Here is a 13382-nt window from a genome sequence, read left to right on the forward strand (position 1 = left end):
ACATCTTGAAAGGCCTAACAAACTGGGGTGCTGCAAGAACTGGAGCAAAGGTGAGAAGTAGTTTAACCTCGTCAAAAGTTCCAATACGACCCAAAAGGGGCTGTAACAGAGTCAAGTCTCCTGTGCACTTCACAGTTGCTGCCTATGTAGAGTGGTCCAACTCAGACATGTTTTTCAAATAGTTTTTCTATGTAAACATGTGTTAGACAAACATCATTGACTATTGCACCAATTCTTTTCTTTTTGGTTGTTTTTATATCTCGTGCAAAAGCACCTTGTTTAAGGCTAGGTTCGCACTAATATAATCAATCCATTCTTGTTTAAAAAGATTATTTTTTTTTCCTTTTTTATTTTTTTTTTTAGATTTTGCTAAGTTAACCCTAAAATGGGGACTTTCAGAAACAATCTCCATAACCACATGCTTTGAGAAATGATGTCAGGAAACCTCAAAAAAGAACTTTTCAACTTAATTGTGCTCCAAGACTCCTGTCAAATTAATAATACTAAAAACATCTCATAACAACTGCAGTCTTTTCCATTCGTTGCATTGCATCTAGCTTTTTTTAACACAAGAAGGCAGCTGACTATGTAGGCAGTAGACAGCAAGGCAGCCTATTAGGTTTTGAAACAGCTGATGTTTTGAGTATAGTTTTAATGTGTTTTTGTGTTTCTCCAGAGTGGAGCTGGATCCCCACGTGAGGGACTGTGTTCAGAGTTACACACAACCCTGGCTGGTGGTTAGCAGAAGGTAAATTCCCAGACTCCAATTCATCTCCCTCCTTTTAGCTCAATTTTAAAGGAACACAGTAGTTCACCCAAATATGAAAATTCTCTCATCATTTACTTAACATCATGCCATCTCAGATGTGACTGACTTTCTTCTGCTGAACACAAATGAAAATTTTTAGAAGCATATCTCAGCTCTGTATGTCCTAACAATGCAAGTGAATGGTGTCTAGAAATGTGAATGTCCAAAAAGCACATAAGGCAGCATAAAAGTAATCCATAGGACACCAGTGGTTAAATCCATATCTTCAGAATCTATATGATCGGTGTGGGTAAGAAACGGATTAATCTTTTTTTTACTATAAATTATCCTCTATAAACTATCCTGCCCAGTAGGTCGTGATATGCACAAAGAATGCAAACCGACAAAAACCAAAGAAGAAGAATGTGAAAGCAAAAGTGTAGATTTATAGTAAAAAGGGATTTGATCTTTTTCTCACCCACACCTTCTATATATCACTTCTGAAGGTATGGATTTAACAACTGGAGTTTGGATTACTTGTATGTTGCATTTATGTGCTTCAAAGTTCTGGCCACTATTCAATTGCATTGTATGGGCCTACAGAGCTAAGATATTCTAAAAATTATTCTTAGTTTATTCTTTGTTTGTGTTCAGTAGAAGAAAGTCAGTCATTCACATCTGGGATGGCATGAGGGTGAGTAAATTATACTGAGAATCATTACATTTCATTGAGAATCACAAGAGAATTTTCATTTTTGGGTAAATTGTTCCTTTAAATATTCCATATTAAATATATAAAAACATCTTAACTCGGGGCCTGGGTAGTTCAGTGAGAATTGACGCTGTCTACCACCCCTGGAGTCGCGAGTTTGAATCCAGGGCGTACTGAGTGACTCCAGTCAGGTCTCCTAAGCAACCAAATTGGCCCGGTTGCTAGGGAGGGTAGAGTCACATGGGGTAAGCTCCTTGTGGTCACAATTAAGTGGTTCAAAACTCCCAACTAAGAAATTATATCTGTTTGGTACTATGACTAGCACAGCTGCTCTAATGCTCAAATGCTTGTGTTTTTGTCTGATGTGTTATGTATAGAACTCAGGGTTATGGATGGATTGCGTATTCAGAGAGGACGGATGCAAATAAAGTATTGCAGAGACAGACGTTTGAGTCTGATGTTCAGCCTGACAAACCAGAGCAACCAGTAAGCACAGTTTACACCCTATCGTATTACAGTGTGTACTGTACAGATGATTTACTTTAACAGTAACAAAGCACTGAAGTAGGATTTTTGTACACATTGTTATTTGTGTCACTCATACTTAAGGACACTACACTGCTATTTGAAGTGTCATGCCCTATGGACACCTTTCTTCCCTTTTTTATTAGATTTTTTTTTACAGCCTCTGAGGTGTGTCACTACTCATACTATTGCGTCTGTCTATTCCCCAGGCTACAAAAGTTATTCCAAAAATGTATTTCCTCATAATTTGGTGTAGAGAAATAAACTGAGAAATATAAGAAAAAGTTGGGTTGGGATTCATAAGGGGACCCCGGTGATACAATATTATATTGTCGTCTGGGTTGTGATATGATAGTATTACTATTGTTTACGTTTTATGTTGCTATTGCTATAAAACACTGTCATATATCACAATCTCTTAATCACTTGTTTCTCATTCATCTTCATAGGACTTTGGCTCTTTGCAAAACAAGTGTTGAACAATCTGCTTTACTTCTTTGAATAGTCATAGAAGTTGCGTAGAGCATTGACATGTCAGTACATGTCAAAAGTGATGTGAGGGAATTATTATACATGTTAATCGTTATATGAGAACCTTTGCTGTAGCTGTACTGATGATCTGTATAGACATCCTTACAAACAAAACAATTTATAGACTTTTTATAGACCAGTTCTTAACTTTTTATTTTGCATTTTGATCGAATTGATGCACATGGTTGAGTGGTGCTAAATCTTTTTGAATCTTTTAATTTTATTTTGACTTTAGAATGTCAATATAGTATTGTGAGCTAAAATAAATATGATACTTTAAATATCTGTTTTGTTCCCATACCTCTAAATGAGTGTTAAAGATTTTCTCCCTGGTTCATTTCTTTTTTTTCTTTTTTTTTTCTTTCTATTTGTTACCATGCCCACTATTTTGGCTTTGTCCCACCCCTGTTCATTCAGGGACATAATGAGACATGAATATGCATTCTGTCCCCCTGCTTTCACCCTTACACGACTTGCCAAGACTTCATTATCCAAACCAAAAAGATTTGTTTTGCGCCATGTATTTTTCATGAGTTTAGATTCAGAGTCTGCAGGAACACCCCGGCCCTCTCTTAGTTTTGGAGTCTTTAAAGGGCCTCTGCATTCAATGCAGTGGTTATTAGCAATACAGAGGAGTACCAAATACCCCGCTAGCCATCTCTCCTCTGTGATGGGTGTCCTTAAAGGGATAGTTCACCCAAAAATTTACATTGTCATTTTCTCACCCTCATGTTGCACCAAACCTGTATGACTTTCTTCTGTGGAACACAAAATGAGATATTAGGCAGATGGATAGCTTCAGTAACCATGTATTTTAATTGTATGGATAAATGCATTGATACCATGAAACTAAATGGTGACTGAGACTAAAATACTACATTGCATCTCCTTTTGTGTGTTCTGAAAGAAAGAAATTGATACGCGTTTACAACATGACAGTAAATGAGTAAATAATGACAGAATTGTCATTTTTAGGTGATTATCACTTTAAGAAAGAAGATAAATAATACAAATGGTACAGGAATGTCTGTCCCACAGACTAGACCTAATGTATTTTGGGAACGCTGCATGCTGAGTTGGTGCATATGGTTCTTATATTTGGTGATTAACAGAAATCTCTCCTTAGGGTTTTATCATCTCAAAGGCTTATGGTCTTCCTGGGAAAAGGCATTAGTCTCAGAACTATATAGGGCTCTCCTGGTTGTTTGCTCTAGTTCTCATGCAGTTAGGTGGCCACAAAAGAGGCACTGCACTTAAGAAGTTCACTTAGTAGTCACACAAGACGGAAGAATAGAAAATAGATAAAGGATGTTCAGGGTGCAATACATTTTAAGCTGTCCGACAGCATTTGTGGTATATTTAGAAAATAATTTTGACCCTCAGTTTAAAAAAAGAAAAAATGCAAAAATCACAGTTACAGTATGAAAGTTTAAATGCAAGGACACAGAGCAAGAAAATAAGCTTTAAGATACTGGCTGTTCATAAGTACAGCCAACTAATGAAAACCAACACAGTTGCTCTTCCAGATCAAACTATCAGATTTAGCTTGTATGCAATAATCATAAGCTCATAATGGCAAAGGAGGGAATGCTCTTTTAGAAAGAGGAAGTGTATTGTATTGGGCATACAGCTTGCATACAATTATATCTTTGTGTCCTTCCATATTGCCCCTTTAATCTTTCAGGAAAAGTCCTTATCCATGACAGTGCTAGGTGATGACACGGCTCGGACCACTCTTACCTCCTCAGACTTCAATTTGCGGGCTCTGCAGCCGGACCGGCGTGTGGAGAACCTTCTGCGCTTCAGTAACCCAGAGGAGCTTGATCGCTTCAACCAAGAGTCCAGACAGAGTTACCGCCACTCTGAACTCTTTGGCCTCTACCCACCTATGGATGAGGTGCAGCTAAATACCTTCTATATAACGACTTTAATTTTAAAAAAATATTTTAGGGCTCGCTTAGTAGATAGACTCTTCTATTGGTAGCCCAAGTATTGAACAGTGGTCCTCACAGAATCCTCTCAAGTGGACAGTCGAGTTGTTGATTTTTCAGTGAAGACATGAAAGATTCCATTTGATGCTAAATATTTCTTCAATATACCCGTCATTGTGTGCAGGAGGATGCAGTAGCGATTCGTCCCATTCCCGACTGTCCCAGAGAGCACTTTGGACAGAGGATACTTGTGCGATGCCAGACCATCAAGTAATACACCTTTACTATTTACACAGTTATTGCTTATGTTCTTTGAATGGTAGGCCTGATATATTTAGCGTGACTGAAGTTTAAACCTGGAAGTTATATAGCTGAATTTTCATTATTTAAAATATTCTCAGCGGACTCTCTCGTTAACCATAACTTTTTTCTCTGCAATAAGGCTCTATTCATGGAACGATTAAATTTCATGTCCTAGTGTTTTTTTTTTATTAAAGCTAATAGAATAAAAAAAAAAATTGTTATATGAATGTGGGGCAGTGGTGGTTCAGTGGTTGAGGCTCAGGGTTACTGTCCAGAAGGTCGGGGGTTCAAGCCCCAGCACCACCAAGATGCCAATGTTGGGCCTGTGAGCAATGCACTTAACTCCAGGTTGCTCCAGGGGGATTGTCCCTGTAATAAGTGCACTGTAAGTCGCTTTGGATAAAAGCGTCTGCCAAATGCATAAATGTAAATGTAAATGAATGTCACAATTAAACGTGCGTTACCAAGAGACTTTTTACTAGGCTTTCATAATTTCCTTTTGGTACTTTTCAAAAAAAACTTTTACGTATAGATTTGATTGTTTTAACCTTGTCCCAGACCCAGACTTTCAATATTAAATTATGGAAATCCATTTAAAAATGACAAATGATTAAGTTTAAAACTATCGTTCCATAAAAAAAGAATAAATAAAACATTATAATTATAATTATATTTATTGTGTGCAAAGGGTTTCTATCCATTTTTCAAAAATTACAACTGTCCTACAGTTGTGGCTTAATTTCCACCACACCAAAAACTTTTGCCCCAATAAAGTTTTTTCAAAAGTTAGTGTACTTGTTTATCAAGTCAACAAAAGTTTCAGTACAGAGCACTCTGGAGCTGTAATCTGGGGCAAGTGATGTTTATAGAAAACAAAGAAAATCAAGGTAAATGTCACTTGTATGTAGTTCTGTCAGTCCTTAAAAATGTTTAAATCATGATTAATCACATAATGTTTCATAGTTAATCGCGATTGATTGCAGATTTTGAAAATGCTGAAATTTTACTCCTATATATATATATATATACTCTTTTTCCTGTCAAAATGCACTTATTTCCTTCTTGGGGAAAAACAAACAAACAATTGTAACAAACAATTGTAACATTGTACAAACAAAATCTTCCACAGTATAAAGATAGAAATGCTCTAAAATAGCACAATTTCAAGTAACATGAAATGTTTCCCAAAGTATAATTGGGAGTTTGACTAATTGAAAGAACTAGTTTCCACATGGGTTGCATATGCATTGCAATGTGCATGAAATCTTTTAAACTCTCATCCTCTACAACATTAATCAGCCGGCAGACTGTGGCTATTCGCTTTGCTGCAGCAATCGTGAAGCCGTTCATGAATCGCGTGAGCCCCAGCATCAAGCGGCACTTTGAACTCCACATAAAAAGTTCTTTTAAATAAAGTCTCGTTCTGCATTTTTGTGATAGTTAAGACTTGCCGTGCTTCTGTGGTAATTAAATTGCGCCTTACAGAGGTTGCAAAGTTCTTGATTTCTATCAAGTTGTCACTGTTGTTTGTTTGTGGTTGTGGTTTTTGTATCAGTGTAATGACACTGTGAGATTCTACACTGGTTTATGCTATATTAGTGGCAAATGTGTTATTCGTGATCAAGTTTACAAACAAAAGTTACGCATTCAACTTTTTTATTGAATCGTTTGAGTTAATGCAGTAACTTTGACAGCTTCACTTTAAACAAAATACTTTTTGGGCATAATTTCCAACCAAGCCAAATTATGCAAAAAGTGTGAACATATTATTGAATTGTGTGTATTTAGGACACAAAAATGTGTTTGTGTCATTAGCAATGAAATTTAGCCTTAGCAAGACAATGGAGGTGACCATTTTATTGCAGAAATGTTACAAATGTCATTTCCACCAGTGTAATTTCCACCACTTAATTGTATTAAACACAAATTCAAAGTTTGAGATGTACTGGAAATTAAGCTATGGTGGGAATTTTCATAATTTTTAAAAAAAAATTCTATCAATCTCCTGTGATGCATGTACATACACTGTTGGACATTGTTAGTGAACAAACTAAGCTAGTGAGAGTGTAAATAGTTTCCTATATTACACTAACAAGATAGATCCATCTTATTATTTTTTTATTTTCATTGCATGCATTACCTAGACCGCTTTGACAAGCTCTCTAGCACATGTTATTGCTTATGTATTTCAAGATTATTATGAGTTAATGTTAAATCTGTGTATGCACCCAAAAACCATGATGTAAAGTTGAACCAAATGTCTCTTCTGTAGTTATACATTATATGGTTATACTACTGTACTTCAGAGAAGATAATAACGTTTGCATTGGGTTGTGTTCTTCTGCTTTTTCCTTCTACAGATTTGAGATTGAATTCGAGCCCCTTTTTGCAACCATGGCCCTCTATGACCTGAAAGAGAAGAAGAAGGTCAGTTTCTGATGGTCAGCTATATATGACAAACTCAAATATGTGATGTATTTTTTACATTTTGATCCTGTTGTTTGAACCCTGTGGGAAACAAACAACAGAAGTTCCTCCTCAGGCAATACATTAGCATTGTCAACAGTAGACACAATTAATAAATGTTCTTATTTCCAGTACTCTTACAGCATGAACTGAGCTGGACATTTTTATTGTCCACAGGCACAAGCATTGTTCTGTTTAATTTCTTTGAAGTCTGTGCAGATGCCTATAACAAGGAGTTAATTGTAAATGAGTGGAAATGTGTCAAAATTCAGACCGAATGGTTAAGACAGAGGTCTCTAAAAGGCCAATGAACGTAAAAAACTTGTTTTGTTTTCTGTTCTGGGAATTAGCTCACACAAATATGCACTGCCTGTCTTTACCACAAATTTAAGAGTGCAACTGACTGACAGACGTGCAGTATAGCCTTAGAAATCAGCAAGTAATGATGCAAACTGTACATGAAGTGCCATCCACATTTCCATATTAAACAGACAGACAGCAGATATCATATTCCGTGGGAATATCCTCAGGTATTACATTAATCCGCTTTGGCTCTGACTGAAGAAGCTTAATATCCCGCTTCGCTCTGAGGCGACAGGTCAGCTGATTCATGCTAAATATGGACTTGATGCTGCACGTGGATTTTTTAGAGAGTGTATTTTGATGAGGATTTACCCATTTTGTATGCACTAAAAACACATTATGAAAAAAGCAGCACTTAAAATTCTTGGCATGCTTCTGTAATGCTTGAATTAATGTAATGTTAAATATAATTTTTGTCTGAATGGAGTGACATTCAGAGTTCATTTAGCAACAAACTGTGCTTATGTCAAATGGTGAGGTGTGTTCCATTCTGATTAACTCGTTAAAATCTGTATCAAATTTGAAGTTTTATTTTCATACTTTAATGAGGAATTATTTAATATAAAGAAAATTCTCTCATCATTTACTCACCCTCATGCCATTCCAGATGTGAATGACTTTCTTTCTTCTGCTGAACACAAAGATTTTTTGAAAAATATTTCAGATCTGTAGGTCTTTACAATGCAAGTGAATGGTGGCCAAAATTTGAAGCACCAAAAAGCACATAAAGGCAGCATAAAAGTAATCCATATGACTCCAGTGGTTTAATCAATGTCTTCAAAAGAGGTATGATAGATGTGGGTCGAAAATTGGAGCTTCAAAGGTCTGGCCACCATTCACTTGCATTGTAAGGACCTACAGAGCTGAAATATTTTTCTAAAAATCTTTGTTTGAGTTCTGCAGAAGAAAGAAATTCAAACATGAGGTTCAAATGTATGAGAGAATTTTCATTTTTGGTTGAACTACTCCTTTAAGGAATTAAACCATTGTCAGGCCAGTTGAGTCATACATTTCATGCTATATTTATATGTATTTATTTCTTTAGATTTCAGAGAACTTCCACTTTGACCTGAACTCAGATCAGTTGAAGGGCTCTCTGCGACCCCACACTCCCCATACTGACTCCTCCACTTTGGCCAGAGCAGCGATTTTCTCCATCTCCTACCCATCTCCAGACATCTATCTGGTCATTAAGGTAGAGTTTAACAAGAGCTCTGTCACTGCATTTGCTATCATATTATAAATTATTCAAATGAAAGGCAGTTCATTTTTACACTAAGTGTATTAGAAGGTTGGTGCTATTTACACAGAATGAAAATATTGGTAGATATTTGATCAAGTGTAACTAGCAATAAATAATATGTTGGTTACACTAAATGTAAATCGTGAGAAATGCTATTCACACAAAGTGTAATTGGAAGTAATATGCTATTTGTACTAAGGGTAAATTGTCTGAGCAATAGTGGGCCAGGTTTGGGAAAAGAGACTTCTCCAATAAACTTTACTATTTACACATAGTGTAAATAGACACTACTGAAATTAAATGCATGACTTTATCATCTTGACTTGTTGTATGTTGTGTTAATTTGCCAATAATTTGGTCATTTTGAGATTTTGAATGCATTTCAGATAAACATTAAATGTTCAAATGTTTTATTGAATTTTGATTACTCTAATGAATAAATAAAAGTTGCATGCTGTGCATCTGAGCCGACTGAGCCAAGAATAGTTATACTGTCAGCAACCAAACATGTCAAACATTTTCTATTTTTTTCTCTTTAACTTTCTAAAAATGTTGTGAATTTAAATAACTATTGTTTAAAATAAGTGTACGTCTCATTTGCTATTATTAAAATGTATTTCATTTCAGCATTAAAACGACCATCAGCCACCCTGCTCTCTAGATGTAGGGCATTGGCCAGTAAAAACACCAGTGTTGGTCAACCACTGCCGATAGTGATGATTTCCATGATATTGATCATGGGAATTATTAGAATGATGATAATGATGAACAGAGTGCTGGAAATGTTGTGTATGTGTTGTAGATTGAGAAGGTTCTTCAGCAGGGGGAGATCGGGGATTGTGCTGAACCATACATGGTAATGAAAGAGAGTGATTCTGCTAAGGTAACCACAGAAAAACACCTTTTATCCCCTTGTTTATATGCAGTCAGTTCTTTCACAAATAATTATTATAATAAGTAGAGACACTGAAGCTCCCATGTTTTCTGCGTCCATCAGAACAGAGTGAAGCTGGAGAAATTGAGGAGTCAGGCGGAGGAGTTCTGTCAGAGGCTGGGCCGATACAGGATGCCATTTGCCTTTGCCACAGTCAACATCACGAGTGCCATCAACTCAGCCTCACTGGAACGAGACATGGCTGATACAGACAGTATCAATGGTAAAACCAGCGGTCAATGAATCAAGAAGAAAAAAAGAGCTTAGTGCCTTGAAAAATGACTCGGTCCCCAGTGCAGTATTCAAATAATTTTTAGTCAGATTCCAAATGTATTACTTTTTTCCCCAGTTGGTTCACAGTATTTTATATCATGACAAATATTTTTTTCCCCCCAAATCTCATAATAAATTTTTTTTTTTTTATCTAAAACTAAAATTTTGAGAATAAAAAAACCATTCATAACCTTTGTAATTATTAGGCTAACTGCTCAGGTGCAAGATATTGTCTTAAAAACACATCCAGTTTGTTGCTCTATTCTCAACAAGTGTTTGAAATTAGTTGAGCATAAATACCTTTCTCTGTCTATAAGATCAAACTGTATGGATTGATTGTTCTTTGAACAAAGAAAAATGAAAACAAGAGAGTATTAAAAACAAGTGAGGGATAGCGTAGCTCTTGTCAGAGAGGCTACTTCAAAAGGAACAATCACTCTGCCTGAGCTACAGAAGTCAGTGGCTGCGACAGGAAATAATGTCTAGCTCAACAATCCCAAAAGTATTGCACAAAAAGGGGCTGTAAAAAAAAAAAAAAAGCTTATACTTGCCTGTAAAGACATTGCATTACGTCACTTGGAAGATACTGCAAAGATGTGGCACGAGATCTTGTGGTCTAATGAGACTAAAGTGGAACATTTTGCTTAAACTCTAAACAGTATGTATGGTGCAAAACCAACACTGCACAGCAGTCACATAGCACCATCCCCACAGTGAAACACGCTGGCGGTAGCATCATGTTATGAGGGTGCTTTTCAGCAGCAGGAACTTTGGCATTTCTGATAGGATATTGAATGCAGCAAAATACACAGATATTTTGGATAAGAACCTACACCCATCTGGCAGAAAGTGTAAAGTTAGGAGGAAGTTTGTGTTTCAGCAGGACAATGACCCAAAGTACAAAGCCAGAACAACACTGGAGTGGCTTAAAATGAAGAAAATGTATGTCCTTGAATGGCCCTGTCAGAGTCCTGACCTCTGATCTGTGGAGAGTCCTCAAAATTGTTGTCCATTGCCAGCTTTAACAATTCTGCAAGGAGGAATGGGCTAATATTGCTCTACCACGTTGTGCAAAGTTGATAGAGACTTATCCAAAAAGACTGATGGCTGCCTTTTCAAGGCACTGTATAATTGTGTACAAATTGTCTGTGTATTTGTGAGTCCGATTGTTGTCCGATTTTAACACAGGCAGGGGTAGTCTGGACAAGAAGGGTCTGCCCAGGCGTAACTCTGACAGATTCAGCATGATGGAGGAGAACTACAACCTGTGTGGCTTTAAACCAACTGTGACCTCGTGCACATTCATCAAGCAGGTATTGCCTATGTATTAAAGGTTTCATTTCCACTGGCCTTTTATGGTTAAGCATTAACTTTCTAGCCAGATCGTGTGAGTTAAATCAACATGAAACAGCGTTCTAAGCTCATTTTACTTTCATAATGTGACATATTTCTATCTGAAATAGGATCTCCCATGAGAATTTTTAAAAAAAAATTTAAGGAAAAGACTTGATTTAATAGATGAATTACCCTGGCAATTCAGTTTTAAAGTCAACATGAAAAGCAGTTCACAACCCATTTTACTTCTATTTTACTTTCCTTTTCGTCATTTCAGGTGTGGAGCAAATGATTACATTTTAATGAAAGATTATGTAGACAAACTTGTAGGAATAATGTACATTTGATAAATTGTACAATTTTCACTTAAAAGGGTCCATTTTGACTTTAAAGCAGCTTACTGTTAACATTATGGAAATTATTTGAATTTTAGTTGGTCGCATTGCGTGCATTTTTCCATTCTTCAGATTTTCCAGATTAATCCATGTCTGTCTCCTTCAACTAGCTCTAGCTTGTATCACACTGCATTCTTCAAAACATTCAGTGTCCTTTAAATTGAAGGATTAATCTGCAGTTCTCTATCAAAAGTATGAAAATAAAAGGTGTTGAATATGTGCAATGCTTTTGATGAGCTGAACTGAAGCACAGTGACTTTCTTCTGTGTGTTTTGACAGGAAGGAGAGCGTCTAAGTGACGAGGACCTGTTTAAGTTCCTGGCAGACATCAAGAGGTCTTCCAGTCAGCGACGCGTGAAGATCATACCTGGTGAGGAGCATCTCTAATTGTGCCTGTTTGCTGCTCATGTTGTTTCCTCAGTAAAATTATCAAAAAACCTGATCTTGCACTGCTTTGAAATCTTTTTTTAAGATTCTTTTAGCACATAACTGGTAATCAGGTTGCTGGTTCGATCCCCACAGCCACCACCATTGTGTCCTTGAGCAAGGCACTTAACTCCAGGTTGCTCCGGGGGGATTGTCCCTGTAATAAGTGCACTGTAAGTCGCTTTGGATAAAAGCGTCTGCAAATGCATAAATGTAAATGTAAAGAAAATGTAAAAATCTGCTTCAGGAGAATGAGAATGTGAATGACTCAGACGTTTGGCCCTAAAGTGAAAAACTTAGCTGTAAACCCTCTGTAACAGTAAATGTTTTAGACGGATGTCATTTGAATTGCTGCCATTGTTTTATAGAAGCTGTGTCAAGTAGAAAAAATTTGGTCAAAACACCTGTGATCTATTCTATTCATTGCGCTGCATTTATCGTTTTACTGCAAGAACACCTTCAGTCTGAATGGTCCCTTAGTAGCTTTGGGTAAGAAAGTGCACAATTAGCAAATGGAGATATACCTGTAATGTATGGTTCATAATCATAATATTGCATAATGGTATTTACTGTGTGCGTGTGTTGTTTGACAGGTTATTTGAAACTGGAAGTGTCTCCAGTGCCAGAGATGGTGCCTGGGTGTCTGTCTCCTGAACTGATTCCAGTGAAGCCTGTGTATGACAAAAATCCACGTGCAGTTAAAGAGGTGCTGGAGTTCCCTTCCAGTGAAGTCTATGTGCCTCACAGTATATATAGGTGAGTCCCACACACACACACACACACACACACACACACACACACACACACACACACACACACACACATCATTTATGTGCTTAAAGTCAACATAAAATGCTGTTCACAAGCCATTTTATTTGTGTAAACTTCTGCATAACTGTTCATACCTAAATGGAGCCAGAAAGTTGGAGGAGAGGGTTTGAAAAGTGAGGCCACGTCCACACTATTATGTTTTTGGTTGAAAAGGGTAGTAAATAGATTTTTCAAAAGTCTCTGTTTACAGTGGAGGAAAACTGCTCTCCAGTGTTCTTGAGAGGGGTAAATGTAGCAAAATCAATGAGTTTTTAACTGAAAATGTATTCATGTGGACGTGGCCTAAGAGCCATTCATGATGTCAGTGAAAAAGTTGTTTCAGAGAGCACTTTTTTTTAGTTTTCAATAATGGTTTAGTTTACCCAA

General features: G+C 36.8%; 1 protein-coding gene across 2 annotated transcripts in view; it reads left to right on the forward strand.

Moving 5' to 3' along the window:
* The window catches only part of dock8 (dedicator of cytokinesis 8), a 70320-nt gene that overhangs the window by 22987 nt on the left and 33951 nt on the right, over positions 1-13382 (forward strand). For both annotated transcript variants that reach the window (XM_052094074.1, XM_052094075.1), the window contains 11 exons: positions 677-748; positions 1838-1946; positions 4201-4413; positions 4632-4717; positions 7111-7177; positions 8625-8774; positions 9625-9705; positions 9820-9979; positions 11218-11342; positions 12039-12129; positions 12779-12941. In XM_052094074.1, coding sequence (XP_051950034.1) covers positions 677-748; positions 1838-1946; positions 4201-4413; positions 4632-4717; positions 7111-7177; positions 8625-8774; positions 9625-9705; positions 9820-9979; positions 11218-11342; positions 12039-12129; positions 12779-12941 — 1317 coding nt within the window. The remainder of the gene's footprint in view (positions 1-676; positions 749-1837; positions 1947-4200; positions 4414-4631; positions 4718-7110; positions 7178-8624; positions 8775-9624; positions 9706-9819; positions 9980-11217; positions 11343-12038; positions 12130-12778; positions 12942-13382) is intronic.

The sequence above is a fragment of the Xyrauchen texanus genome, chromosome 27 (genome assembly GCF_025860055.1).
Source record: "Xyrauchen texanus isolate HMW12.3.18 chromosome 27, RBS_HiC_50CHRs, whole genome shotgun sequence".
Lineage (NCBI taxonomy): Eukaryota > Metazoa > Chordata > Actinopteri > Cypriniformes > Catostomidae > Xyrauchen > Xyrauchen texanus.